General features: G+C 44.3%; 1 protein-coding gene across 1 annotated transcript in view; it reads right to left on the reverse strand.

Annotated features, from left to right (window-relative positions):
• cux2b (cut-like homeobox 2b) overlaps positions 1-26,857 on the reverse strand; it is a gene marked incomplete at its 5' end in the record, with an annotated part of 80,510 nt that overhangs the window by 13,154 nt on the left and 40,499 nt on the right. Inside the window, 3 exons of the mRNA XM_084551173.1 lie at positions 423-582; positions 786-926; positions 9,295-9,373. Coding sequence (XP_084407299.1) covers positions 423-582; positions 786-926; positions 9,295-9,373 — 380 coding nt within the window. The remainder of the gene's footprint in view (positions 1-422; positions 583-785; positions 927-9,294; positions 9,374-26,857) is intronic.

The raw sequence follows: 26,857 nt of genomic DNA on the forward strand, positions 1-26,857 counted from the left end.
TGGTGAAACTTCTTCAAGAAAACTTAACAAAACACTTAAACTTAACATGTCCTTGGTTTTAGATTTGTTTTTTGGATAATCGATATACGGTGACCTGGATAACACTTTAGTCCACAATACAAAACAAAAAGTACCAATCCCAGCCTCCTCCACCAATAATGGACATGTCACAAAACATATAACAAATAACTGATGTCTACAAACTGCATGTAGATAATTTTAATTACTTTTCTTAACCACACTGATTGTCCCAAAAAAAAAGTCAGTCACAGAACAGATAAAAAAAAAATTATACATCTTACACAACTATTTTAATAAGCAGAAAGAGTTGCATTGTATGCTCCAAAAAAGGTTTCAAACAGTTTTACCATTTTGAAGTTCATAAAGTGGGTGTTTAGTGAGGATTAGACACTGGGTCTCACCCTTGATCTTCAGCTCTGTCCTGGTAGTTCTGCTGTGGGGAGCCTTGGGCCCCCGGAGCCGGTGTGCTGTTTGGAGTCATCAGGGAAGCTGGAGAGCTGGATTCTGGGGCCTCCTCTTTCACTGCTGATGCTGAGCCTGCTGAACCGTGTTCTGCAGGCTCTGTAAGGATGAAGACAGCTGCCAAATGAGTGCTCTGGTATTAACTTAAAGATGATTTTCATCAGAAATAGCTGTCTTATTTGACTATTTTCCATACTTCTTCAAATATTCTGGTATAACTCAAGACCTGGTGCATATCAATCAACCTTCTAGCACAGTGGCAGCAACTGGAGAGCTCCCTGATGTAGATTATTTTGGCTGACCTGTCTTTTCAAGGCACTCCAGGTGTTTCTTCCAGTGCCCAGTGATCTCTCGTACCAGGGCTTCGCTGTCTGGGGCCGAACTCTGAAGTTGCTGCAGCCTTTCCTCCAGGGAATGTGAGGCCTCCAGCAAAGGAGCTGGATCTGTGGAAACACAGGCAAACAAATCTCTTCAGAAAGAACTACTAAGATTCACATGATATCCACACACTCCTTACTTTTCAAAAAAAGCAAAATAGCTGTTTTACTCTGTGCGCTGCCTGCAAAGCACATTACAGAGTGTTCTGCATCGCAGTTCCAACAGAGGCAGACTATTCCACTGAGACTTGTTTCCAAAGAGTGACTCTTAGGCTTTTCCCACTCAGCTGCCTTTGAAAATTTCACAGGCTGGACCTAATGACACAAGTGCCGTTCCGACCCTTCACATGTACAAAAATCTAATCTAATGAGTTTCCTCACATGTTGATGAACGGCAAAGACGACGAGAAAATTACAATAAATGTGTGACGGAGGCTTAAGTCCCAAGTATACACCTAGGCAAAGTGTAGAAAAAGTCTGCTCCTGAAAAGGGGGGTTAAAAAAAGCGGGATTCTTTAGCACAACAGAGGAGCTGTTTTGCAATGCATGCGCGGCAGCACCGGGCCCATGGGGCCAACTAGGAGGCTGTTTCTCAGCTAACAAGTCTCCTCTGTATCATTTGATCATTTAAATTATTATGCCAGGAATTCTCAGGAGGCAGCTCGGCACTCCACATCACAGGGCTGTTTTTAATCTTCCCCTTCCCTTTCTTCCCCTCCCGAAAAGTTCAACAGCTCAGAGAGAGAGAGCTGCTCCTGTTGTGTACCTGCCTGCTGAACACCAAAGGAGGTGACTTCTAGTGCCAAAGCACAGAGAAGGAAGCTCAGGGGAGCTCCTTGACGAGGGGGGAGGCAAGATGTAGAGCCACGCGCACACTTACGCACTCACCCACACACACACACCGGAGCCCTTCAAAACTCTAAAAGAGGAGGAAAATCGCTGCTTTGCTGCACAAACTTTTCTCCCACAGCTTTCATCCGCTCATCTTAGACGTCTGTGTGGAACCCAATTGGATCCCTTCGTCAGTATGGGCACTGACTGAAGTGACTTTTCATAAGAAGTTGGAGCCACAGACGTTTAAACTTTGCCAGATGCCACTGAGAGAATGCAAACTCTGAGCCGGCAGGCCACGAAAATAAACGCTCATCAGAGAGCTGAAACTTCTGCAATGTGCAATTTGTTGAAATCGTGGTCATACATTGCAACTTGCCATATCTGCATTTTCATCAGACAAACATTTTGGGCCATTTAATTGATTGAGCTATTTTTCCCAGGACCGTTTACAGTCAAACATTGTCTGCATCCATTGTTACACCAACGGCGGAGATATTGCATCAGTCACAAGGGACATCACTATTAAGAGCACAGCTCTTCTAAGACAAACAGGATGACTTAAAGCTCTGCTATTCCATCGACCCACTGTCACAGAAATCACTTTATCAGCCTCTTTCCCATATATCCTTTCAACTTTTAATGATCAAAGGACAGAGATTATAGTAAGGGATCTCTCACACATGGACAAGCCAGGATTATCAATCATTGGCAGGGGAGTAAAGTAAAGTCAAATTTAAAGTGAGGGGATATAACTTAAGTCTGTATACAAAATTAACCCCCATCAAAGAAGAGCAGCAGGGATATTCTCCAAGGGCTCAGGATCTACAGTTACTGAAAGAGAGTCCAGAAATTCTGCTGATAACTTTGAAAAATTGAGCTACTAATTGATGTAGCTAATAAGAAACACTGGAGCTTCTTCTTAGAGCAGCTCTGATGGAAAATCCACCAAATGAAGCCTGAAAGAGGAATTCAACACTAACCTAAAAGCTCAAATTATTCCTGTTGATCAAAAAAATATAAGGTAGCTGACAAGACTTTACGTAGGAGGCAGCCTGCGTGCAAATAAACCATTCAATTCTTAATTTATCCCTTATCTTAATTATGGATGATTGGATGTCTGCTCTGAGGTCATGATAAGTGATTGGGCAACGGCAGCTCGTTTAAGCTCATAAATCACGGGACATTTAATACATCATTTTCTCTGGTGAGTGCAGGTCCACATCAGCGGGAATCACAGACAGGAGGAGAGTAAGCATTACTACCGCTTCCAAAGAAGCTGAAAGTAAACTGGGAGGGAGATTTTTCTTCATCCTTTCGTTACTTACGCCATCTGACCTCTTTTTAAAAGTGACGCCATATTAACCAGATCTCAGAAATGAAGAGAAATTTAAAAAATAACAATAAATGATAACAATAGCATGTATGGTGGGACCGTTTCACCCAGTGAAGTATATCAAATTCTGTATTTCAGTGGTTTTGCATTATACTGATGTTTTCCTATTCATATACATTTCCTTTTTTAATGAGGTGAAGGGCAAATCTGCACACTGCCTCAAACTTGCTTTGGTCTTCAGTGTGTGCATACTTAATTAGAAACTACAAATTATAAGGAAAGAAGTTCAAAATGACATAAACAAGACCCACGTTTATAATGTAATAAACCCTAATAGCCAACAAAAGTTAGCATGGCTCTTTAGTTTTTTTGCACTCCTCGGCTGTATTGATATTGAGTTTCATCACTTTGGCTGAGCGATAATGAGGTTTCCACCCTGTAGCTGCGTCGTTGTGGTCACGGCGTTGCTGTTTCTGTGCTATTGCACATCTCAAAGCGGGAGGAAGCTACTGTATTCGGGTGAGCCTTTAAGCCCACGGTGAGTAGGAGCTGGACGGCTCAGCAGACTGCGGGTGGCACCGCGGGGGGGGGGGGGGGGGGGGGGTACGCAGGTCGGGGATGTGTGTCTTGGTTGGTGGGGGTGGACGAGGGTGTTGTGCGCCAAGACAAGCAGGTGTGTCGGGGCGGTCCGTCTTGGCCCTGTCAGCGATACACCATCATTAGGCGGTGTGGGCGCAGTAGGGTGCACCATTATGTCTCCCTGGGCCCTGTGTAATTACGCTCTGACATAATTAACCCAGCAAGCCCATTAGCCAAGCATTGGCTGGCTGAAGAGAGAAAAAAAACGCCATAATTATTTGTTGTGCGCATGTTAATGAGGCCAGCTGTGTTCCCATCATACAACACGAACAAATTAATTTACAAGGCTGTGCTCCAAGGTTTTTTCTTTTCATTCAAAACAGTCTTGTTTTTTTTTTTTTTTCTCTGAGTGGACTTCAAGGTCCATAAACACGCTATGGCGCTGCTGCAACAAATAGTAACACTGCTGTAATATTGTTGTCAAGGACCAAAACTAGGTTGACAGAACTTTCGTCTTTACTTTCACCTTCACACACAATGTAAAGCGAAAACATGTGTAGAATAAACTGCTGCCTCTCTTCTTCTGCCTGCCAAGGATTAGTTTCAATTAGAAGAAACACAAACCGCGCGCGACAAATTCAGAAACAAGACTTTTCTGTTTGGGGCGTATTTTAAACCAACGAGCATTTGATATTCAGATAGCGAACCGAAGTCTCGCTTTACTTTGATGTGGCAGGAGGAGTGAGAATATACGAAAATAAAAAAGATAGGTGGAGTGAAAAAATGGGATTGCGGGAAGCGGCAGCTTTTGTGCGCGAACAAAACAAAGCTGAAAGAGAAACTTTTTAACCTGTTCTTTTTCATTGCTGTTCCATGCCTTTGTTTGACAGACTGAAGGACGAAGAAGGAATGACATCAATACCAAGACATTTTAAAGCTCAGAACAAAGAGGGCAACCTAGGAACAAAGAGTAGAGCTAGACAGCATTTAAAATTAACACGAGAGTCGGCTTTGAAAAAAAAAAGAAGCGCTAATAACATCCAAACCAAACTTCACTGGAAATTATGCGAAAATAAAACCATCTACTTCCCTTTCTTATTTATTAGACTTGTAAGTGGAATCACAATGAATTATCATCAACATCAAATACATCTGTTGTCTTTAGATTTTTGAATCCCATGGTTGCATCTTATCAGCTCTCAGGTAACCACACACACAGACAGACATTCCTGCACACACAGCTGCCGTCTTTTAAGAGCACGCTCTCTCCTGGTCCCTCTGGGGTCTCCTACTCCACAGGGATCAGTTGGAGAGGCCCGGCTCTTTTATGAACATAATGCATTATTAAGCACCTCAAACATCTCCTGGGCCTTTGTTTATTACTGCTCTTATTAATCACTTGTGCATAATCTCGTCCCGCCCAGAGAGCTTTCATTTTCCATCAGCTTTTATATGCCCCTTATTTTCCAACAGACTGCCACAAATGCACAAGGCACTTCTCCTTCGCTCTCATCCTGACTCTAGGTACTCAGCTGCACAATTACAATAAAGCCAGCTTGCCGTGCCTTGCAGGCCTCTCTTGCTGGTGCCTCCATTTGTATGGGGGGGGGGGGGGTTGAAGAAGGACAACTATTCTTTATGCATTTGAATGACTCTGAATTACTAAGGTCAGTGTGTTCTGTTCTGATAATCTCATAGCCGAGGGAAACATCTGATGTGAATATGTAAGACACTTATAACCATCTCATAACACAAGACAGCATGTGCCTTAACGTGACAAAAAGCTGCTTGTACTTGTGCTCCTCCGCAGTACCGGTGGTCACCACTAGCAAGCGCTATTGCCACAACATTTCCCCTAACACACACATGCCACACACACACACACTCACACAACTCAGACATGCCGTAGGCCCAGCGCACACACACACTTAGAGGGGTGTATTCAGATCTGAATCTTCACAAAGTCTCGGTGAGCTCCCCGCTCAGATAAAAGGAGCTGTGTTCTAAAGGAGAGGGGGAGCAGGGAGGATCCTGAGGGATGAGTGTGTGTACTGAGAGGAGGCGAGGAAGAGCAAACACCTGGAGCGTCAGTCTCAGGGCTACGCCCCTGGCGACAGGGCCTCGCTGCTCTCACAGAGGTGGCAACAAACGGCAACGTTCAAACGCCACTCATGCACACACAGACACACACATACTCGCACACTCCAGAGCAGAATGAGCCAGCGAGGAGGAGAGGAAGAAAAAGAGGAAGTTGGGTTCATCTCTGGGAAACCGATGAATTTGGGCAGAAGCTGCCACTGTTTCTCAGCGTTCAATGATCAGGACGTGTTTATGTGCACTGATCAAAACCGTGCGGAGGTGATATAAACATTGTTAGGGAAACACTGTTAACAGGCCTCTTTCAAGCCCCAGACTGGGTAGGAGTTACAGTTGCACAGCATGGGGAGATGTCACAGGCAAATCAAAATATAGAACGCTAATGAAACACTCCAGTGGATTGACATCTTGGCTTAGGGGCCTCATGAAAGGAGACCAAAAAAACAAAAAAAGATCTCTTCAATCACTTGCATCAAGAAGTTATTTTGGTTCGGAGTTTACCGTTTTTCTAGTTGCTATTGAACGGGAGCATTAACAAAGCACAACAGTATCATGCTGCAATCTCACAAACGTAATGGATATGTTATTTGTATTCAATAGTGAGACACGACAAAGTGGATAACTGATATGTGACCAGATGTTAATGATATCCAGATACAACAGGTCACATATTGAGCTGCAGCCGCCGTGTGCCCCTCCCCCTCCTTCCCTTGTTCGCCTCTTGCATTCATTAACTCCACCGTTGGCCTGCTCTGATTGGACCGCAGCCTTAGTGTCGGCACACAAAAGAGGGCACACACACGCACGCACACACACACACACACACACACACACGCACATCGAGGGAGAGGCACTTTCAAATGAAATAATAGGAGGGGAAAAACGTCCCGCAATGAATAGTAATAACTGCATTAAGATTAACGAGCACGGCATGTAAAGAATAATTGCATCTGTCAAAAGATTAAAAATACATGAGCTGTAGCGTTTGTTGGGGGAACGGAGGGAAAGCGCACTGTTGTGTTTGAGGGGTGGAGAGAAATGAAGTGGGGCCACAGCCAAATGACTGTCCTCCGGTGTACCTGGAGTCATCCATTCTAGCAAGAGGTGGGCAGGAGAGGGGGTGGAGGGAGATGTGACCTTGGACACCAGCAGCAAGATGTACAGTGACAAACAAGCACAGGATACTGTAGGCCCTCCTCACAGATGGCAGATACTGCCCAACGCACAAATACTCACTGCTCTGACTTTGGTTTGGCTGCAGGTGGAGAAGCACAGAGGTATACGGCAATGGAGGCACCTGAATGTACCACATTTTTCTCGACACATTCTGGCTAAAAGACCTGACAAACTACAAGTAGACCCTGATACCAATAACCTGCCGTTATTTAGATACCGTCTTACCAAAATCAGTTTCATCCGTTTAGTGATTAAACTGCACATCCAAATCAACGTCTTTAGTTTATGGTGTACTTTAGGGGAACTAATTTGCATCAGCACTGTAAAGACACATCAACGTGAGTATCTAAATACGTTGATTTGCATAAAATGTGACAATGCGATGTTTACTTTCATCCCCATTTATGAAGGTGTCCGCTGCCAGGTATGCTGAAAATGAGACTTTATCTGAAATATCCGGATTGTCAAATGTGTGGAAATTACTTCTTTAAAAAAATCTGCTGGTTTTGTTCACAATCTAAAAGCAGCGACGCAACAAAACCAAAAGTTGTCCGTTTGTTGGTGTTTGGGCGTTGGTAACATCTGTGGGACTAGTTTTGGCGGTGTGTCCCACACCGTTGGCACTCGTAGGATTGCTGGCAGTTGGCTGTAGTCTTTCAGTGTTTTTGCCCAGACGCATACAATGTGAAACAACTTCACAGTCTGCCGTCGTTGCCAGTAGTTCTTTATAGTAGTTTGGTGTGTTCGTACTTAAAGAATCTGCAACGCTATCACTGCGACAGCCCTTTTTGACCCTGAAAAGCTGCCTGTAGTCAGAGGCTAAACTATCTCATTAAATATGCCATGGGGAAACGCTGGGAACCACAGCAACTCGCTTCCTATTTCCAAATGGTGGTTATGTGGGTATGGCAGATTTGTAGCTGTTGAAAATCACCTGGCCTAACTAGGACTAACTACTTGCTGTTAAGTAACTATTAAAAAAATGTTTTTCACTGATTAATTATTGCAACACACTTAGAGTAACTAGCAATGACTGCTGGGTGGCTGTATCAACAAACTTTGTCAATTTTGTCTCAGTGATACAGTGAAACAGACTCCCTTTTTAAATGTCAGGTCAAGTGGAGGTAGGAAGCTGGCTCTGCTGCGTCATCTGATGTAACTTGATACGTGAAGGTCTACTTCCTCATACTCAACATAATGACCACCTATGGACCCTGCATGAATAAATACACTGTTTATGTAGAGGCAAAGAGGAAAACAAAATGCTGTTCTTTACATGTTGATGTTAGTTTTCAATGGCCTTTGTTTTTATTTTAAAATCTTGAACACAACTCATAGTTGACTCTATTTGCTACCTGAGAAAGGTTTGTGACAAAATATGTCTCACAAGTTGCTCCTGGGCTTGAATTAAGGCCTTGATATAAAAGTTATAGGTCAGAAAATCAAACTGAATACATCTTCAAAGGACAGTATTTCTTATCAAGGAAATAACTCCATTCAAAGTGTGAGAGTGTACATATATATGTGTGTGTGTGTGTGTGTGTGTGTGTGTGTGTGTGGGTGTGTGTGTGTGTGTGTGTGTTTGTGTGTGTGCGTGCGGGTGTGTGTGTATCGTGGCGCAATATCAAGCAGGGGACTTCAAGGAAAAATGGAGACCTTTAAAAGTCAGTTGCCGCCGTCGCTATTTCTCTGACGCAGACTTTTATCTTGTATTCATTGAATCTGTAAACAGCGTTCTCTACTCCTGCCACAAGTGTTTCTCTGATCTAGACTGAGATTGGGCTGCGTTTTGCCACCGTCTCCTGCAACAAAGAGCAATACAGTACATGTGCCCTGGAACAGGCACATAATATGTCTTCCCTGATCCAACTTAGAGTCTTTGCCCCTCTTTCCCTATTTTTTTCCCCCATTGGCTTCATCAGGCCTGCGTTCCACGCGAAGCCAGACTTCAGTTGGGATTTTAATTGGCCCTCCACAATCAACAGCAGAGCTCCTCAAGGATGTGCTCGCTCCACAGCCAAGCTACACTCAAGGACCAGCGCTGGGTTTGAAGTGGCCTCACGCAGAGTTTTGGAAACCACTCAGAGAGCACAGACTTTGAAAAATAGATAGAGCCACAGGGTATATGGTTTTATGTATCTTATATCCATGTGCCGTTATGCACCATATCTATCTATGGCGAGAAAATTACTTTTTGGTTTGTGCGCAGCGCTTCATTTATACATGATATGTCTCTTTGTGCGTGCTTAGAGGGCTGGCCGGGTGATAGTGGTGGGGAGTTTGATAGGGAATTGATCTCTGGGGAGCGATCTTCGAATGGAGAAAGATAATTCTATAAGTAATGTTAAAGGTGTTTATGCTGCTGCTGCTGCTGCTTGTGAAGATGCACATCTCTGGTCTTAGTGGGAGACTCACCTGGGGCCTCGATAAGCTGTTTGTAGATTCCCAGGAACGCAGACTCTGCCTCCTTACTGCGCTTGTTCAGAGCAACCACCTGCAGAGGAGAAGATGCCATTAAGGAAAACGTGGACTGATAGTATCCTTGTATATCTATAACTCACAGAATATTTACATTTTGGGCATTAAATAGAACAGAACAAAAACACTAAAAATATTAATGATAATAGTCAGCCTCACAGCATTCTACCAAAACAATCAAACATTCCTGCATGTCTTGAATTGTATATGATCTGTATGCATATAGAAACATGGTGTAGGTTCTGTTGTAGAAAAGCAGAGACAAGTAAAGAAACAAGGCTTTAACTATGATGATATGCTCCCTATTTAACTGCCAAGCTGTTGCATGTTGCGAGGTGACATTTGGCCTGTTAAATGTAGGTGCTGGCGTGTGTGAGGAGCCTCGCCAGTGGCCTCCATCACCAGCAGCACTCAGCACCTGCTATCCTCGGCTCGGCGGGTGACGCAAACCAATTAACGATTCATTAGGAGGGACAAAGAAAGCGAATAAGCTACCACCTGGCCCCATGGAGAGGGCACCTGCACTAGTGGGTATGTGGGTTACTCTGCTCCCAGCTCCCGCTAAGACCTTGGGCCTGTTTGCAAGTCAGAGGACGCACGGTGGCTGCCTCTTCAGCGTCCCGGGCTCCGCAATGGTAAATCAGATCAGATTCGTCCAAATGACCCCCCACTCCAAGAGCAGACGGAATTCAAATTATTGTCATCTATTGTCTATGTCGTTTCTGTCACTGCTGATTACAGCCTCCGTCAGATCCGCCTGATGGACTCCACAACAGAGGGTCAAGTGTGCGGTATGGCTGAGCAGGGAAGCTCGTCATCGGTATGGCAGCACTTGAAAAACATTCATTTCGCAAAGGCTGAAAACACTTATGAGAATGGTGGCAGTGTGTTGGGGCTGTTTAGTGAGGTTATAAATAAGGTGTGTGGAAAATAGCGAGAGATGGAGAGCCTTTGATTTACTGGAAATGGCTGGTGTCTTCCCCGGGGAGGCATAACGACAGCATCATGTTTAAAGAAATATCATAAAGATCAAGCAAATCCCCCCATCACTCCCACTTGGAGCAGCTCAGAGGAGTTCATGGAAAATGGAAAAGGCTGGAGCCCAATCAATACAGATGCAATAGTCTGCAGCTCTCAGCCAGCTCCCTGCTACACTATGTTGTTGTTTCACTCAGCTCTACCCCAATTTAACTGTCCCACCCCTACCTTCCATCTACCCACCCCAACTCTCCTGCCCGTCCAGGACATGACGTTAATGTTGGCATGTTGGTTGGCTAACGGTGGAAATGTGTGTAGCCTTTTGTGTGGGTTATGAATACATCAGTGACTTGTGTGGCTACAGAAACAAAAGATGTTTGAGAGCAGTTTGGTGACAATAATCTTGCTTTAAGTCAATAATAAACCTCTCTGCAAACCGCCACCAGCACTTTATGACACCAAGACAAACTACTACCAACATGAGTGTACACCTGAACTACATGGCTACTACAACAGGGTGGCTGAACCCACCTCTAGTCATCAACTTTTCACTGGCAGCCCTCTGGCTGGCCTGCCTTCCACTGATGCACATACATCAGACGAGGCTCCTAGCTGCATATGTAAAAAGCTTGAGAACTTGTGAAGGCAAAATCTAGGGCTCCATCTTCCAGAGACGTGCAGGGTCTCCTGGCCCTCCATCATCCTTTAACGAGAGAACACGGAGATTACCTCGACAATCACACCATTAAACTGCCTACAGACGCTAGCAGAGACATCAATCACACGCCTGTCTGATGCCTTCTCACGTTAGCACCGCTCTGTGTAGATACCCCCCACCCCCCCCAAACCCGCCCATGCTATCATCAAAGCACTTTGAGGTGTCGTGCATAATGTGTGCTGATCACGGAGTCATCTTCAAGTCCATGGTAATCCACCGCCAGCCAAGCACATGGCATTTTTTGAGCCACAAGTAGCAGAGACAAGCCTATAGGGCTGTTATACGGAGAGATACGGCTCGAGTTAGGAGCACAACTGCAAAGCTCTTCTCTTTTGGCTGCGAGATATGGTTCTGGCCCTGGCTTTGGCTCACAGTGCATTTTTTGTTTTCACCCGTTTTGTGATAAAGGATATGGCTGCCGAGGGAATGAGCTTGGCCTCAGGTTGATTTTACAAGCAGGAGTAAAGCCTAAGGCAGAGTAGCAAGAGAGAGACAAAGGAAACCTGTTAGCGCTCCTCCATAACTCTTCATGCAGCTACAGAGTGGGCAGAGCACAGCCTCTGGGACAAGGCTGCTGGGAAATACTTATTGATAAGCCTTTGAGAATACTTACAGTATCCACTAGTGAGTCTCAGTCTGTGTGTATCAGTGTGTGTATATATGAGAACAAGCTAGCATGTGCTGAGGAAAGAGAAATAAATGAAGAAGGAGAGAACAAATGTAGACTGAAGTAGAGGAAGCAGAGTGAAGGGCTACTGAGAGACGTACAGAGAGAGACAGAGAGACAACGCAAAAGAGAGGTTCCCATAAAGAGCGCAATTAGCAATTATGCAGTCATCAATTACAATTATCACAACTGGTGATTATGTAATTATCACTCTAAATCATCGTTTTCCCCCTCTGCCTTACCAGTTTGCCACCCCCTGTGATTTGGTTGTTTGAGGACGGGTTGTGATGATGCAGATGATTAGAGTGTGCGACAATGATGGTGGTGTCGGGTGGGTGTCACGACAGATCTTGCACTGTGTGTGTGTGTGCAAATAAATGTGTGAATGCTTGCACCACGTCTGCATATGCATCAGTGTCTGGGTGTACACAGCATGTCATTTTCTTCTGTATTCTGCAAGTGTGTGTGTGTGTGTGTGTGTGCACGGATACACTGCTTCCATCTCAAGGTGAACGTGGTCGGTGCTGTGGGTGGTTTGGGGACAGCAAATGTATGGTTCCACAGTCCCTGAGGCCTCTAAATTACCTGTCATCTTCCCCATGATGCAAAGGTCAGTGCACAATCATAGGGAGTCCATCCTACTGTGCTGCTCACTGAGCGCCAGTCCAGCCCACAGGCTGACAGGATGTCACAACAACCCCAGTCCCGCTCCATGCTTATTAGAACAAAACAGTGGGAAGCCCACTACCACCACAACACCACTTGTCACAAGACCTTCCAGAAGAATCAACTGGATTCCTGACAAATGTTCAGTCCTTGCAGTCGATATAAAATATGGTCAACACTCCTGCCATTGTGGCATGATAAGACTGAAAATCTGGGAATTTTTAAGTTTGTATCAGAAAAATATCTCCAACATCTGACCTACTACTCCATGGTTCCTCATGATAGCTTTTTTCTTACTTTTTATTAATATTATATATAGCAAGTAAACCAACCTAGTGGAATTTCTTCAACACAATTAAACCACCACCACTTGAGCATAGCCCTGTTACATGCCTTCTGACATGTACTTTAATTATAAATTACCACAGATTGGTGAACAACAGTGAAACATGCATTTGTCAGTTTCTCAGAACTCCATATGTTTTCTTCAGACTTTCTCTGACCAAACATTTAAACATAAATTTTGAATTTATAAATCTATGAAAGAGAACACCATCTCACATTCACAAGGTGATTAATAAACTCATTGAGTCAGCTCAGCACATTCATTTACTGTATGATGCGATACAGTATAATACGATATGGCGAAGGTCAAGGTCAGCAAAGGCTTAATGCTTTAGAATGTCCCTTCACTTTCTACATATGCCTGTTTTTAATTTCCATGTTTTACAAGAAACGTACAAGAAAAATGAAGACATTCAGCATTTTTTAAGGTGTTTAATCTGAAAAAGCATTCCATATTCCACTCAATGTTGTCTTTCAGTAATGTCTCCCAAGATCAAAAAAGTCAAAAGGATCTATTTGAAGAAAAATAAGAAATAAATGTTAACGACTGACTAGCTACCTGCCGTCACTCATGGAGAGCAACACACTATCATGTTTTAACATTCTACAAACAATCCAAGTTCCAGTGTCTTTTATTGGATTTGAATGTTTTTTTTTAAAAAAAAGCAAAACTATCATTTTCTCTTCAAAAGCAGAGGAAAGATCACATTTTAGCTGTGCCACCCGGTGCTTGTGCAGCTGTCACTGCTGGCGTTTGTTTTGCTTTGAGTGTGGATTCACCGGAGAGGCGGGAGCAGAGAGATGAGTTGGTGAGGAGTGACTGATGAGTGGGTGTAGGAGAGGGGCAGAGGTAAACACTAGTGCAATACAGCCTGGACGGTGAGAGACCGGTATACACCCACACATGCGCACCCACGTACACACTCTTGATCTCAGAAGCATGCAAACACACACGTCGAGTTGCTCTGCACACTGCACGCAGACCGTGTTTGAGGGCAGATTTAATCATGGTGACACCCATCTCGGAGCGGTGGTGGCAGCATGGCGGTGGCTGAGACCGTCTTTGGATGCCCGGTGAGATGAGCAGTCAGAGCACTGACACACATCTCGTCGCCACGTCAATTCCAATCAGCGGTGCCTGTCAGTCAATGCGCCGCTCTCACAACAGACCGACGCCGCCGCCACTCAGCCACTGCAGAGCTGCCGCCTCAGCCAAATAAATGGCCAAAGCTGACCACTCCAATATTCTTTTGAACCACTTATCCTCTCCTCATGTGAATACATGCTGCAACAATGCAGGGACAAATTCAAAGTGAAAATTCAACTCAATTCATGGAAGCTCAGAGACCTGTGGGTGAGGTATTTGGTAGAATAAATAGAAGCAGAGTCAGATATTAAGGAGTATACAGGAGAAATAAATTCAGTCTAGGTTTTAAGACACTATTGATCTACTGAATCACAGCTGTCAGGCAGTACCCACATCCAGCCATGCTTTGAGCTAAATGCTGATGTCAGCATGCCAACATGCTAATGCTTAATGCATACAAAGCATAAAGAGATGAAGAACCTCTCTCTTTTGATGGACCACCAGGGACTTTATTTTGAAAAATGTACGGTAGTTTAAGATAATGTCTAAAGTCAAGTAAGGTAACTTTATCAATGTGTTGTTCATGTCTCCACAAGCTAAACAAGGATGACAATTAAAATAGATGTTAATAGTGACTTTCATCTCTTTTAATACTTTCTCCAAAATGAGAGTTGGACTTCACCGAGGGGTTTCACAAAAATGTTAGTTCATTATCTTTATGTCAAAATTATCCTCTAAATTGACAAACATGACGTGAATAATCAGGATCCAAAAATTAGTTGTCTGCCACTTGGTATTTTTTTTAAATAAGTTGCCATGGCATTCATTGGAAGGGAAGAATTGGAGAATTGGCCTCTTTATAATGTTGTCTATGTGCACTATTTTAAGGGGCAGCGATGTCGCAACAAGCGAATGAAATTCAGCAAGTTGCAGTCATGATAGGTATAAAAGACTTTAGCAACAACATTGAGGCGACAACCAATGAGAGCGACTTATACAGATGACTGTCATAACGCCAACATAGGGTTCCCCCGAACACAGAGCACAAAGAAACACCGTCCACGACTTTGGTTACTACAAAATTCACCACGTGGGCTTGGAGCGTCAGCAGGTGGAACAGCAGCAATGTTGGGCTTGCTCTGTCCATACTCAAGCAATATTTTAATCTTCTGTTTCATTCGGGAAGGTTACCAGAGCCTGGAACATCCACTAGAGACAAAATGTCACCAACAAAATGATGGGCATCGAGCAAATTGCTTTAGTTTAGTTGAGTGTGAGCATGCTATGGTTTGCTTTTGCATTTAACAATTAGCAGAAAACACAAAAAACCTCAAGGCTGACAGGCAATGTAATGAGCTGTGTGTAGTCATTAAGCTGAATAACTGTAATTCTAATCTGATCATGGTGACAGATGTCAAAAGATAAACTACATTTCAAAGCAGCTGAATACGTTCCGAGTTATTTCAGTGTGGACCAGAGTGGCGGACAAACTGGCCATCACTGCTGTCCCTACAATCATTCCATTAGCATGGCTCTAAAGTTACATCAAGATACATGATGTGTTCACTTGAATATGAGATGAGACAAAATGAGAAGGACCTCGGGTCAATGCCCCAGCGTAGAGTGCTGATAATGACCCAGGCTGAGGGAGACAGAGAGCAGATCTCTACAGATCAAGGAGGAGATGACGTAATCCCGATGGACACGGCACACAGAGCTACGTGAGAGACAGAACATGGCACGACATTAAACCGAGATCAAAGGGCCTGCTGTCTCCACCACGCAGCAGGTGCCTCCTGCGTCCCCCTCACCATCAACAGGCGGCAGAACCCCTGTGTTACCCGCCCTCTCAACGAAACTCAAAAGCACCAGCCTCTGCGTTCACACCTCAAAGTCACAGCAAAGTCAAAGTCAAGAGCTGGTGAGACAAACGGAGAGAAGAAAACAAATCTTTTGTGAACGTCTTTGTAGTTCAAACGCAGGAGTTGTCATTTTCTTTGAGCTTGCTTTTTCAAATGCTTCATGCAGCGAATGACCTAAACCTTGAGGAAAGTGTGTCTGCTGAAAACGTATCTATCATGGCATGATGGGAAGGAGTGCAGGCGTGCTGAGGGTGAGATGAAGGCACGGTTGATGTGCTGAAAGGGAGGGCTGCGAAAAGTAGTAATGAGTGCACCTGGACTAGATTTCAGTGCAGGGAGAACTGTAAAGAGGAGAGAGGAGAGGAGAGGAGAAGTGTAGGTAAGGGCTAATTATAAAAATAAAGTGCCCCCATTATCCCTGTGCTGTACTGCCCTAGTGAACAAAGCTACAACAGATGGGGTGTCATGGGTAACTGTGCCAATGTGAGCCAAAGCCCCTGGAGTGGATGGACCCTGGCAGGCCGCTGGTGGAGCAGTCCTGGCAAGGGGGAGGCACAGCTGCATATCTCGCCCTCAGACACATGTTGACAGTGTTTCTCTAGCCCTGCCTACACTAGTCAAGGTGAGACAGCATGACACGAGGGGAGAGAGAGAAAGAGGGAGAAAGGGAGAGAACGCGCTCCACTATGATGGATAGCGCTCTCTATCCACCTCTCCTCTCTCTCCCTCTTAGAAGGCTGGTGACTTTCCAGTGAGGCAATTATCATTGCGGAATGCATAATAGCCTAATTAATTACAGGTGTCAGCACTGCCTTTGTTTCAGCATGGAGGAACATCATGCCAAAGCAGCATCCGCTAAAAAAGAACAGCGCTGATGAACGAGCCTCGAACCACGGCTAGAAGAGCGCAGCTGACGGAGGAATGAATACTGTGGAGATGACTTGAAGTCTGCCAAACAATTCCGCGTCTGTTGCTAACAGAAGATGGATTGGAAACACATGGTGCAGAAATTAGGTCCATTATTTGCTTGATAAATCTGCTGTTGTCAATCGCAATGCTGGGAGGAAGATCTCAGGTAGGCCCCGCGTAGGACGGCTTTGTGGGTAATTTGGTTCCAAGTAGAGGAGACCAGCGCGACGTCGGTGGCAGCACTATCAACAATCAAACAGCGCCCTTACCCAGCGTTCCTGACAAACATGGCATATCATTTGTCCTGTCAGATTTGCCGATTTCATTCGCTGTGGAGAGAAAGCCGGAAAGCAGACGATTGCCGAGGAGAAAGAAACAGGAACTGCGAAGGAGAGAAGTGAATGATGGGGTGACTAGGGAGGAGAGACAGCACAGAGATTTGTGTTATTCTCCTCCTCAGCTAAACACAAGCCTACACTGGTGCAGAACTTAATAGCACGTCACATTTAGTGTGTGCGTACTTTACAGCGCGTGTGTCTTTCTATGGGGGGTCGTGGCGGTAGGCTGATAATCCCTCCACGCCCCCAGGCAGTGGGGGCTCATTGTAGAGTACATTGAGTCTAATAGGAGCAGGCGCTGCAGTTGTATGCAGCTCTTTCTGCTCCCACTGTGAGAGGAGTTTTACATAATTAATGACTGTTGATGTTTCCCAGGTAGTCGCCCGGCAAATTCACTCCAGACTCGGCTGCCACTGTCGTTGGTTCCACAGAGAATGAGCGACACTAGAACAGACAGCTTACATTACAGGCATAAATAAGGCAATTTTGTACAGTGTCTTCAGACATTACCGTGAGCGGGGTTCAGGGCCAATGATTCGACTTGCTTCAGAGAAAAGCTCAGAAAGAGCTTTTCTGTGTCTCGGAGCCCACTGAGAATTTGAGCTTGATGCGAGTAAAACTGCTTTCCTTTAGTGTTTTTAGAATTCTCTATGCTGTTAGAGATGCACAGATGAAGAGGCGCCTTTTCAAGATAACAGTTGACGGCACCAGACGGATGATCATTCACGTCTGCATGAATCAGTCTAATCTGAATGTCGATCTTAATACATGTGAGCCTGGTGGTCTGGGTCTGTGTGCTCCAGACCACTGACAGTCTGGTGAAGCCTTAGGGCTCTTGCACATATCGCTGGGAGGCCGTCCACATTTATTCTGGAGCATGTTAAATTAAACATTTAAACACGACACCAAGGGAAGGCTATTTTTTACTGCTCTCAGCCCACTACTCATTATTAATTTGTAATAACCTTTAAGGCTTTTTGATGTCATACATATTTTACAGAGAGATATCACTCCCAGCCAGACTGAGAGGGCCTGTCGATGACAGATCACCAGAGTGCCACTGAAATGTGGCTTCGGCTGCTATAATTAAGACCAGGTGAGGTTTAAGAGTGATCTCTGTGCGTGCGTGTGTCTGTATACCAACTCACACTAATGCGTCAGTGTGATAACACGTCAACACCCGAGGATTAAAAAGTGTAGGGGCCACAAAGGGAGAGGAAAGAAGAGACGAACAAAGATTTTCCTAAAATAATTTTCTCGCAAAAAACAAAAAACAAAAAACTGCATGCCATCTTTCTGGCAGGGGCTTGACCGTCTTTTTAAAACCTTTTATGTATTTATGAATGCTCACAGTAAAGGAGTTCATTTTAGCTACATAAATCAGCAGAGTGGTAGAACACTGTGGGGGGAGGGGGACAGATTAACACCCCACACTCCGTCTCCTTCATACTCCTCTGTTAGAGGGCTGGCCAAGACTCATCTTGCTCCCGCTCCGCTGGGAGGCCCTCCGTGCCCGCTGGATGCCAGCCTAAAGCTCATGTACGCTGGTGCCAACACGCCACTAAAAGCTGTAAAACAAACGAGCTCTGTTTGGTTAATGTACACTGATTGACCTCTGCTGCCAGGCATTTGATGTCATGATTGTAATGACCAGCTCTCCGCCTGATCCCTCATATACAACGTGACAGGCGCGAGGTGGCATTTCAATTTGAGTGAAAGAGGCCTAATCAGATGAGATGCCTATGGCGGACGGAGCTGATGTTGTTTTCAGATGCATATCCTAGCAACAATCGATAAAATTACTGCATTCAATTTTATTTGTTAATATTTCTTAAAGGTCAGTTCACAAAAAAAACGATTAAAGCATTATCTCACCTTGTTATGGTAATTTTATTCCTTCACCATAAAATGGAACTTCAGTCTTTTTATCACATGGAGCATTTCTACTGTATGGCAGTTTTCTTCTAGTTTCTTTTTTTTTCATGGCCTAACCTGGTTAGCATCACTTGACCCCCTGATTTACCCAGGAACTTTTGTAGCGCTCTGACCGTGGAGTTAGGAACCGCAGAGCAACAAAACATCATTTAACATAGTGTTTTCATTGTAGGATTTTATTTTGTGACATTTTTTTTTTTTCAGTAGAAAGAACACACACAAAAAAATTTGCTGACAGTAAGGTCTGTGAATTATCCTGAGTATCAGGGACATCGTTTCTGAAAGACCGGCTGCTGCCTTCTTTTTCTTTTTTCCCCGCTGTTCATCGGACCATCGACAAAATTCTATTCATATCCGCTGTACTGAAGTGAAAGCAGAAATATCGCTTAATAGATGCAATAATGTGCAAATGTTTTAGACTCAAAAAGTAAAGTGGAGGTGCTTTCTTAAAATGAATGGTTTTTCAATTAACGTCATAGTACATGCAGAAAAAATCCTAAATCACGTCAGCCTTGATGCGACTCTCAATAGCCTTTGAAACAGCACCAGTTCTTTCTCACAGTACTTCAAGGTATCTGGCAGGTAGGATGTCCAGCACTTTGAAGAAACTGCCACAGTTTTTTAAATTGTTGATTTAACCACAGCGGTTTGTATTTCTTTGTCTACCGTCTCTGTGATATTGAGATCAGGGCTTTGTGGGTTCAGAGGATCTTTTGCAGGAGTCCTTGTTCTTCTTGTGGCAGAAGATAGCTCTTTATGACTGACCGGATGTCTGATCAGATGGATGATGAATAGAAATCTGAACATCTTAATGGACAAAGAATATATTAGATATATAAGAATATATACATATGTGTTATTTTAAGATGTGCCAGGAATGCTATATCGAAATATAAATTTTTTGATTCACAATAGCTATTCTTTTCATTGCATCATTGTGAAGCAGACGCTCAGGAGCGCTAAATCAATCTAAACCAGCCTCAGAAACAAGTCTTCAGCAAGCTTTATATATAGGACCTGACTTTAGTGGTTATCTATTGGATGACGAGCGTTACGTAACCCTCCATATGCTCAGAGAGTGTAGGACAATTCCGTACGGGTTATAAATAAAGAAACCTGACGCACGGCTGCAGCCACTGTGATTTGGGCAAGTTCTCACATGGGATGTCAGAGTTCTGCAGTGCTAGCCCCACTGCTATTTCAGGCTCTGCCTCATTAGAACATCCGCTGTGAGTGAACAAAAAAATATATATATAACAGACTGTACAAAAGACATTTCATTAGGGAAGAGAAAGCATGAAGAGAGCGTTCACCCCGACAGAAACAGTGCAGTCTGGGCTAAAAGTGTAGATGCATCGTGGAGGCAGACACAAACGTGTGATAGCCAGGTGTGCTACAGGGCCGAGATCTGTGTCACATGGTCCCATAAGGACGAGGAGGTCTGCGGGGCTCGTTGACAGGGGCACAAACACGCAACCTGCCACAATGACTGCAATTACCCCACATCCACTGCCTTCAACAGGGGAGCATACTGCATGTGTGTGTTTAAGTGAGAGAGAGGGAAAGTGAGCGACAGGACATGAGATTATGCATGTAGGTTTGAGTCCTGGCACGAGATGGGGAGGGAGAAAAAAAAAATACGCATTATTGCGTGACTGCTTGTACCTGCCTCTGTGATTGTGTGTGTGTGTGTCTGTCAGAGCGTGGTTGTGCGTGCCTGTGGAGGCCCTCTCACACCACAGCGGCTGGCTAATTTAGTTAGGGAATAGCTGGCTGTCCTTCAGGTGAATGGACAGAGATTGGTCTCAATATGAGATGTAATAAAACAAGCCCATCACTGGATCTCACCGCACCTTCGGCTGTCCTTCACATGTCTCGCCAGCAGAAGACACACGCCCACAAAGATCCGCACACAGTCTGGCACACAGTTTAAGTGTGAGTGTGTCCTTACACGGGAGAAGGTTTGATATTGTAAAGAAAACAATGAAACTGTTACTGCTATTTTATTAGATTGGCAACAACATGTTTTTTGGGGGGATAATTAATCAGTTAATATAATATTTGACACAATTTTCATCCTACTTTAACACACCTCCATCATATTTCTTTTACCTCATCTGAATTTTTACCTACTGATTAATGATATCATCCTATCTATTTGCATAATGTTTAACTGTAGTACCCGTGCTAAAAACCCTACATGTTCACTGTCCTAGGGGTGTTAATCCGTCTCCTACTGACTGAATAACGGCATCTTTGTTCAGAACTGAAGGGTGGCTGAGCTTCTTCGGTCCACCTGTCCTCCCGTTTGGCTGCAGCCGACTCTTATTTCCTCCTGCCTGCTGCTAGCATCCAGGACCCGGCGACCAGCAGCTTTTCCCCCCTTTGGCTGTCCCCTTGGCCCCGCTCCAGGCTGGGGCCTTCAATTCAGAAGAAAGAGCCAGAGCCCCTAAATCCACCGAGACCCAATTACAGGGACTGCAGGAGAAATCACGAGTAGATGCAAAGTTACTTTGCTTTAATTGAGGATGTGTTTAACACTCTCCTCAGGCCATCGTGGCCACTTTATGTCTCTGATGAAACAGAGAGCCCCGCAGTGGGACTTTAAAAACATATATCTGTTTGTGACAAAGGCAAAGAACACTCTGATCTGTGGGCTCAGATTTAACGGCGGGGGGCGGGGGTTCTGATTTAGGATGTCGTATTTCAGTGTAAAATAATAATAAAACAAGTATATCTCTCAAAAGTGTAAAAACACATTTGATTTGTGGCGAAGAAGCAACACTTTAATGTGGGGTGTACATCAGAGGAGTTGCTTCTTTCACTGCTACGAGAGTTACTTGCAGCTGCTTGTTTTAATAGAGCCACATGTTAATTAGTATTGTAGTTAATCCCATATTAAAGAGACCCAAACTGTCAGGTCATATTATAAACAATCGGTCCTAATGTTCGTGCATGTGACATTTGGAGCTGCTATCTCTCCAAGCAAAACGTTCCCTAGGTACTAATTGGCCTACTTTACGCTGTCTTTCTTTGAATTGCCAGCTTCTTTATCATTTAGGATATTAGGCTTGACAACCATCATCCCATATACCATAGGCCCACTAAATGTTACGATGAGCTGCATATTTTTTCTTCTTTTTTTTTTTTTTTTTTTTGCACTGGGAAAGCAGAAACAGGAATAAATGATTTACACTAGCATGCAATACTGCAAGATCTACCTTCATGGGATATTAAATACAATTTGAAAGAAGAATAAAAGTTCAAACACTTAGCCAGCAGCAAAGTAAGTGTAACTTTTCTCTGCTTGCATTATTTAAGATAGGCTCCATCATTTTATCAATCTATCGATCTCTCACCAGAAAGATGAAAATGGAAAAATAATGAGGCCGATGAATGCTGTGTAAAGAACATCAATGTGCAAAATTTAATTATCTGTGCTGGAAAGAGAAAGAAAATGTGTCGGCTGTTTTCTAAAACAAAAAGAAAGTGAAAAAAGGAGCAGTTAATATTTTTCCCTCTCTGCATATTTTAATTACCAGATCAATCATAACTACGTACTGCAGCACTGCAGAGAAAAGAAAATTGCAAGTCTAAATGAAAAACAATAGATTTGCTTTAAAGTCTTCGCTCTTTTGAAGTCTAAATTAAAATTTCAGGTGCCTTTACAAGAGCCTTCTTCAGAAAGTTATGATATTTAATTAGCGTGTTTAGATTTTGCTGAAATTAAACTTCACAGCAGAGCATCATGTGAAATGAAGACTGGTATTCCCAGGCTTCAGCAGGGGGGGAAACACCGCAGACGAACGGAGGGAATTAAATCACTTCAGCACGTGAGGGCTGTGTATCCTCTGACAGAAGCTCATGTTCTTTTGACTTGTGCTGCCACTGGCTCGATGTGAGGCTGGGTCTCGGTGTTCAGTGGAGTGGAGAAACGACTTTACTCTCTGGCTGTGTCTGTGCAGCTGCGATTCTCCGCCTGAAATCAGAGAATCGTGCCGTAGAATTGGCGGAGCAGCTCTCCCGTTCCGCCTTTTCCTCCTCGCATGAGCTTTTCCTGGTTTGCGCGAGTGCTGATGTTTATTTCTCCTGGCATGTCCTCGCCGGCGCTGAGCCACCGATTTCACACATTTTTATTGGCTAATTTGACTGTGCTCTTGCCAGCAGCTGAGTGTGAGCCAGGAGTCGGAGAATCTCTGAGACAGTGCTACTGCTGCTAGTGGTGCTGCTCTTTGACTTGGGCTGCCTGGAGGGAGCAGATGAAGGGAGGGAGGTTCTCACCTGTCTCATAACAAGTAGTTGACCATGTTAGACCATGGCAATCCCGGTCTTAGAAAGTGCCTCTTAGATTAGTTACTGTGTGCTGCTGGTGAGTGTCTGTTGGTCAGGGGTCGAGGGGGGGATGTGATTCTCTGTCTCTTAAGGTGACAGGGCTTTAGAGGAGCGGATGTACACCCAGTCGGTTGCCCAATAGGAGAGGTGCAGCCGGCGCTATGCGTGCGTCCATCCTCAAACATGGCTAACATTTGCACAGCAGCGGCAGTCAGGCGTGACGTCTCTGGGCTCTGAGGTTTGTGCTGTCAGGACGGCAGAAATTAAACCTGGCACTGCAGAGCAGAATGTGCTGAAACTCATCAATTCCACATGGCTAGAGAGCCAAGTGCCTATTTATAACATCTCCCCCCCTCTCTTCTTTACCTGGTGTGCATCCCTGGCTCTAAACACGCATCCATAATGATGAATACACCCAACTGGGACGCTCCGACAGGGCATCAGTCAGGACAGGAAAACAAACACGCCAACACACACACACCATCAGATCACAGCACAGCAGAGGAGGGATAAGACTGACACTGGGAAGGCTGATGGAAAGGTTGAGGCGTCTCAGCATAAAAACACCCAGCAGAACCACAACAATCATTCACCACGCAGGAAACAAACAAGGCTAGTCAGATATATTAAACATCTACAGAAGGCCCAATATGGAGCTGAAATATGGTGCAGCGCTGGTGAAACACTGCCACCCAACTACTGGGTTTGTTTATGCTGTCATTTACTGAATTGATGATATTTCTTTTTAAAAGTTACTGTCTGAGCTCTAACATAAAAGACTGAAGGCCTTTTTCCGAAACTCTTCAGAATCCATGGGCTACTGTCAGATGACAGACATGGCGGATATCAGGGACAAGACTTTCCATTTTGTGTGTTGGTCATTCCTCACAATCCAACTACCAATTTAAGCTGAGAGCCGATGTCCACGGCTCCTTACTCACTCTCAGTTAGCAGTTTGAAACCACTAAAACATTCTTGTTTAAGGCAGCGGTTCCCTTAGTGGGGGAACGGAGCTATTGCGGAGGGCGCGGGAAGGTCAGCTGAATGAGGCTTGCTTGAGCACTGCTAGGAGAGCTTTGTAAGAGGGTTCATCAACTCAAAACGCAAATTTCAAAGCAAAGAAAAGAAAATATGATGAGGCACATTTTCGAGGCGCTGCTTTGGATAGATATGTATATATCTCAACGATGGTTGATGAAGCAACAGCAAGCTAAAAGCATTTCCTCTATCAAACAATACAATCGTTAGGCGCATCTTTGATATGTCAAAAGATATAGAGGAGCAGTTTAATGACAAAGGTACGAGAAATACGCCGCTTCACTCTGCAGATGGATGAAGTGACTGACAGCAACAAAGGCTGTTTACTGATAACGTACGTGAATGTATAGTCCTGTCCGTGTCGAATAGGGGGTGGGGGTGGAGGGGGGCCCGAAAAATATTCTTATCTTCAAAAGGGGAACCTTGCAGGAAAAACTATGTGAATCACTAGTTTAAGGAGTTTGCTGGCTTGCTTGCTTACAGGATAAGACATAGTTGAGTCTATTTCCTTTCCACATGGACCCTGTACCAGCATGCAACTATACGACTGATCAAAACTACACAAACTACAAGAAGAGACCAGAAAGCATACGGTGCCTTTCCTACAGATTACGCATACTGACATGCAGATATCTGTTTGAGATTAATACTTATATAATGTTGTAAATACTGCAGACAAAAAGCTGTGACAGGCATATTTAATATGCTGTTTAAATATTTTAATCAATAATTATTGTTTTGCCCTTTACATTCATCCAGATTATTTAATCATAATTAAATAATAATTGAAATGCACCTTTACTCAGGTGAGAAGGGTTTTTCTGCAACAGCATTATTTACTATGAGTCTAGGTTTATAAGCAGATAACTGACAACTGAGATTTTACTTGTATCTTAAAACACTGATCAGCCATAACATTATGACTGGTGATGTGAATAATACAGATTATCTGGTTATCATGGCACCTGTCAATCAGTGGCATATATCAGCCAGCAAGTAAACATTTTGTCCTCAAAGTTGATGTGTAAGAAGCAGGAAAAATGGACAAGTAGAAAGTTTTGAGGATTCAATTGTGATGGCAAGACAACTGGGTCAAAGCATCTCCAAAACTGCAGCTCTTGAGGGATGTTTGTGGTCTGCAGTGGTCAGTACCTAACAAAAGCGATCCAATAAAAGAAAAGCAGTGAACTGGCAACAGGGCATGGGCGGTCAAAGATCACTGATGCACATGGGGAGCGAAGGCTGGCCGGCATGGTCCGATCCAACAGACGAACTACTGTAGCCGAAATTGCTGAGAAAGTTCATGCTGGTTCTGATATAAAGGTGTCAGGACACACAGAGCATCACAGTTTGTTTTGTACGGAGCTGCAGACCAGTCAGGGTGTTCAAGATGACCCCTATCCACTGCTGAAAGTGCAAATGGACACATGAGCATCAGAACTGGACCACAGAGCATCACATGGCAATTGCACCATCTTAGACATTCATTGTGTGTTCGCTACGTATTGTTTTGCCACTTGTGTCCACAGCAGCCACTGTTCAACAAATATGGTTCAATAAACAGTTATTACAACAAGAATATGAAAGAAGGATGCAAACAGTCTGCTGAATGGTTTTCTGATGTAAAGTTATTGTGTGAAATTAAACACTGTGTCTTCAAGATTTGTCAATGTATGAACTGTAGCCTGAGATGAGAAGGCCCTACAGTGGCAGGATGGACAATATTTGATCCACATGTAGAAGTTTGTTCATGTTTGAATAACCTCGAATCAATAAAAGTAAACTTTAAAGTAATAAAAGACTGAGACAGTAAGTGAAGAGAAGTGTATTAAGTTTGGGTCAAAGCAGCCTTTTCTGCACTGATGAAGAACAGACGAGGCCATTCACCCACTGGAGATGCAGAGGACGTAAAAGACTCAAGGAAGGTATTATCTAATGTCCAATTACACTCCCACACCACCCCAACATCCCTCCCCTTCTGCTCTGTCTCTCTCTGGCTTCTCTCTCCCACCTTCTTGCCTCCCACCTTCGTTCTCTCTCCTTAGTATGAAGAGGACACAAGTGATAAACCAGGAGCAGAAAGCCGGTGGTTTACATGGCCCTGGAGCCCATTATGTTCCCCACAATAGGCTGGAGGCTTGGACGTGCTGTGAATAGGTAATGGCCTGGAGATCCTGGGCCTGGCCTGCTGCTCAATGAGCCTGAGACAGCCGAGCAGGAGACAGGCATTAGAGATACCTCGCCAGCCCAGTGTGGAGCAGCCTGGTCATAGCCGGGGGGGAGGCAGGGGAGGATGGGAGAGTGGGAGTGAGTGAGAAGAAGAGGAGGAGGAGGGTGTCGTAAATGCCCCTTACATAAGGTATGGCATGAATAATAACACAAAGGGAATATTCAGAGGTAAGGCTTCTTTATTGGCACAGAAATATGAGCCCGTAATGTTTCAAAGAAATCAACGGCAGCCTGCCTTTAAAACCATATGTAGTCTACGAGCAACCCCACCTTCCCAAGTTAGCCATCCACTCAAGCAATCTGTACCTAATAACCGCAAGGTTTAGCCCATGATGAAGATCTGTCTTCATTGAGCTGGAAAAGCAGTAGCGTCGCCGAGCATTTTTCCTAACGGCG

This window comes from Chelon labrosus, assembly GCF_963514085.1.
Source record: "Chelon labrosus genome assembly, chromosome: 9".
Classification (NCBI taxonomy): domain Eukaryota; kingdom Metazoa; phylum Chordata; class Actinopteri; order Mugiliformes; family Mugilidae; genus Chelon; species Chelon labrosus.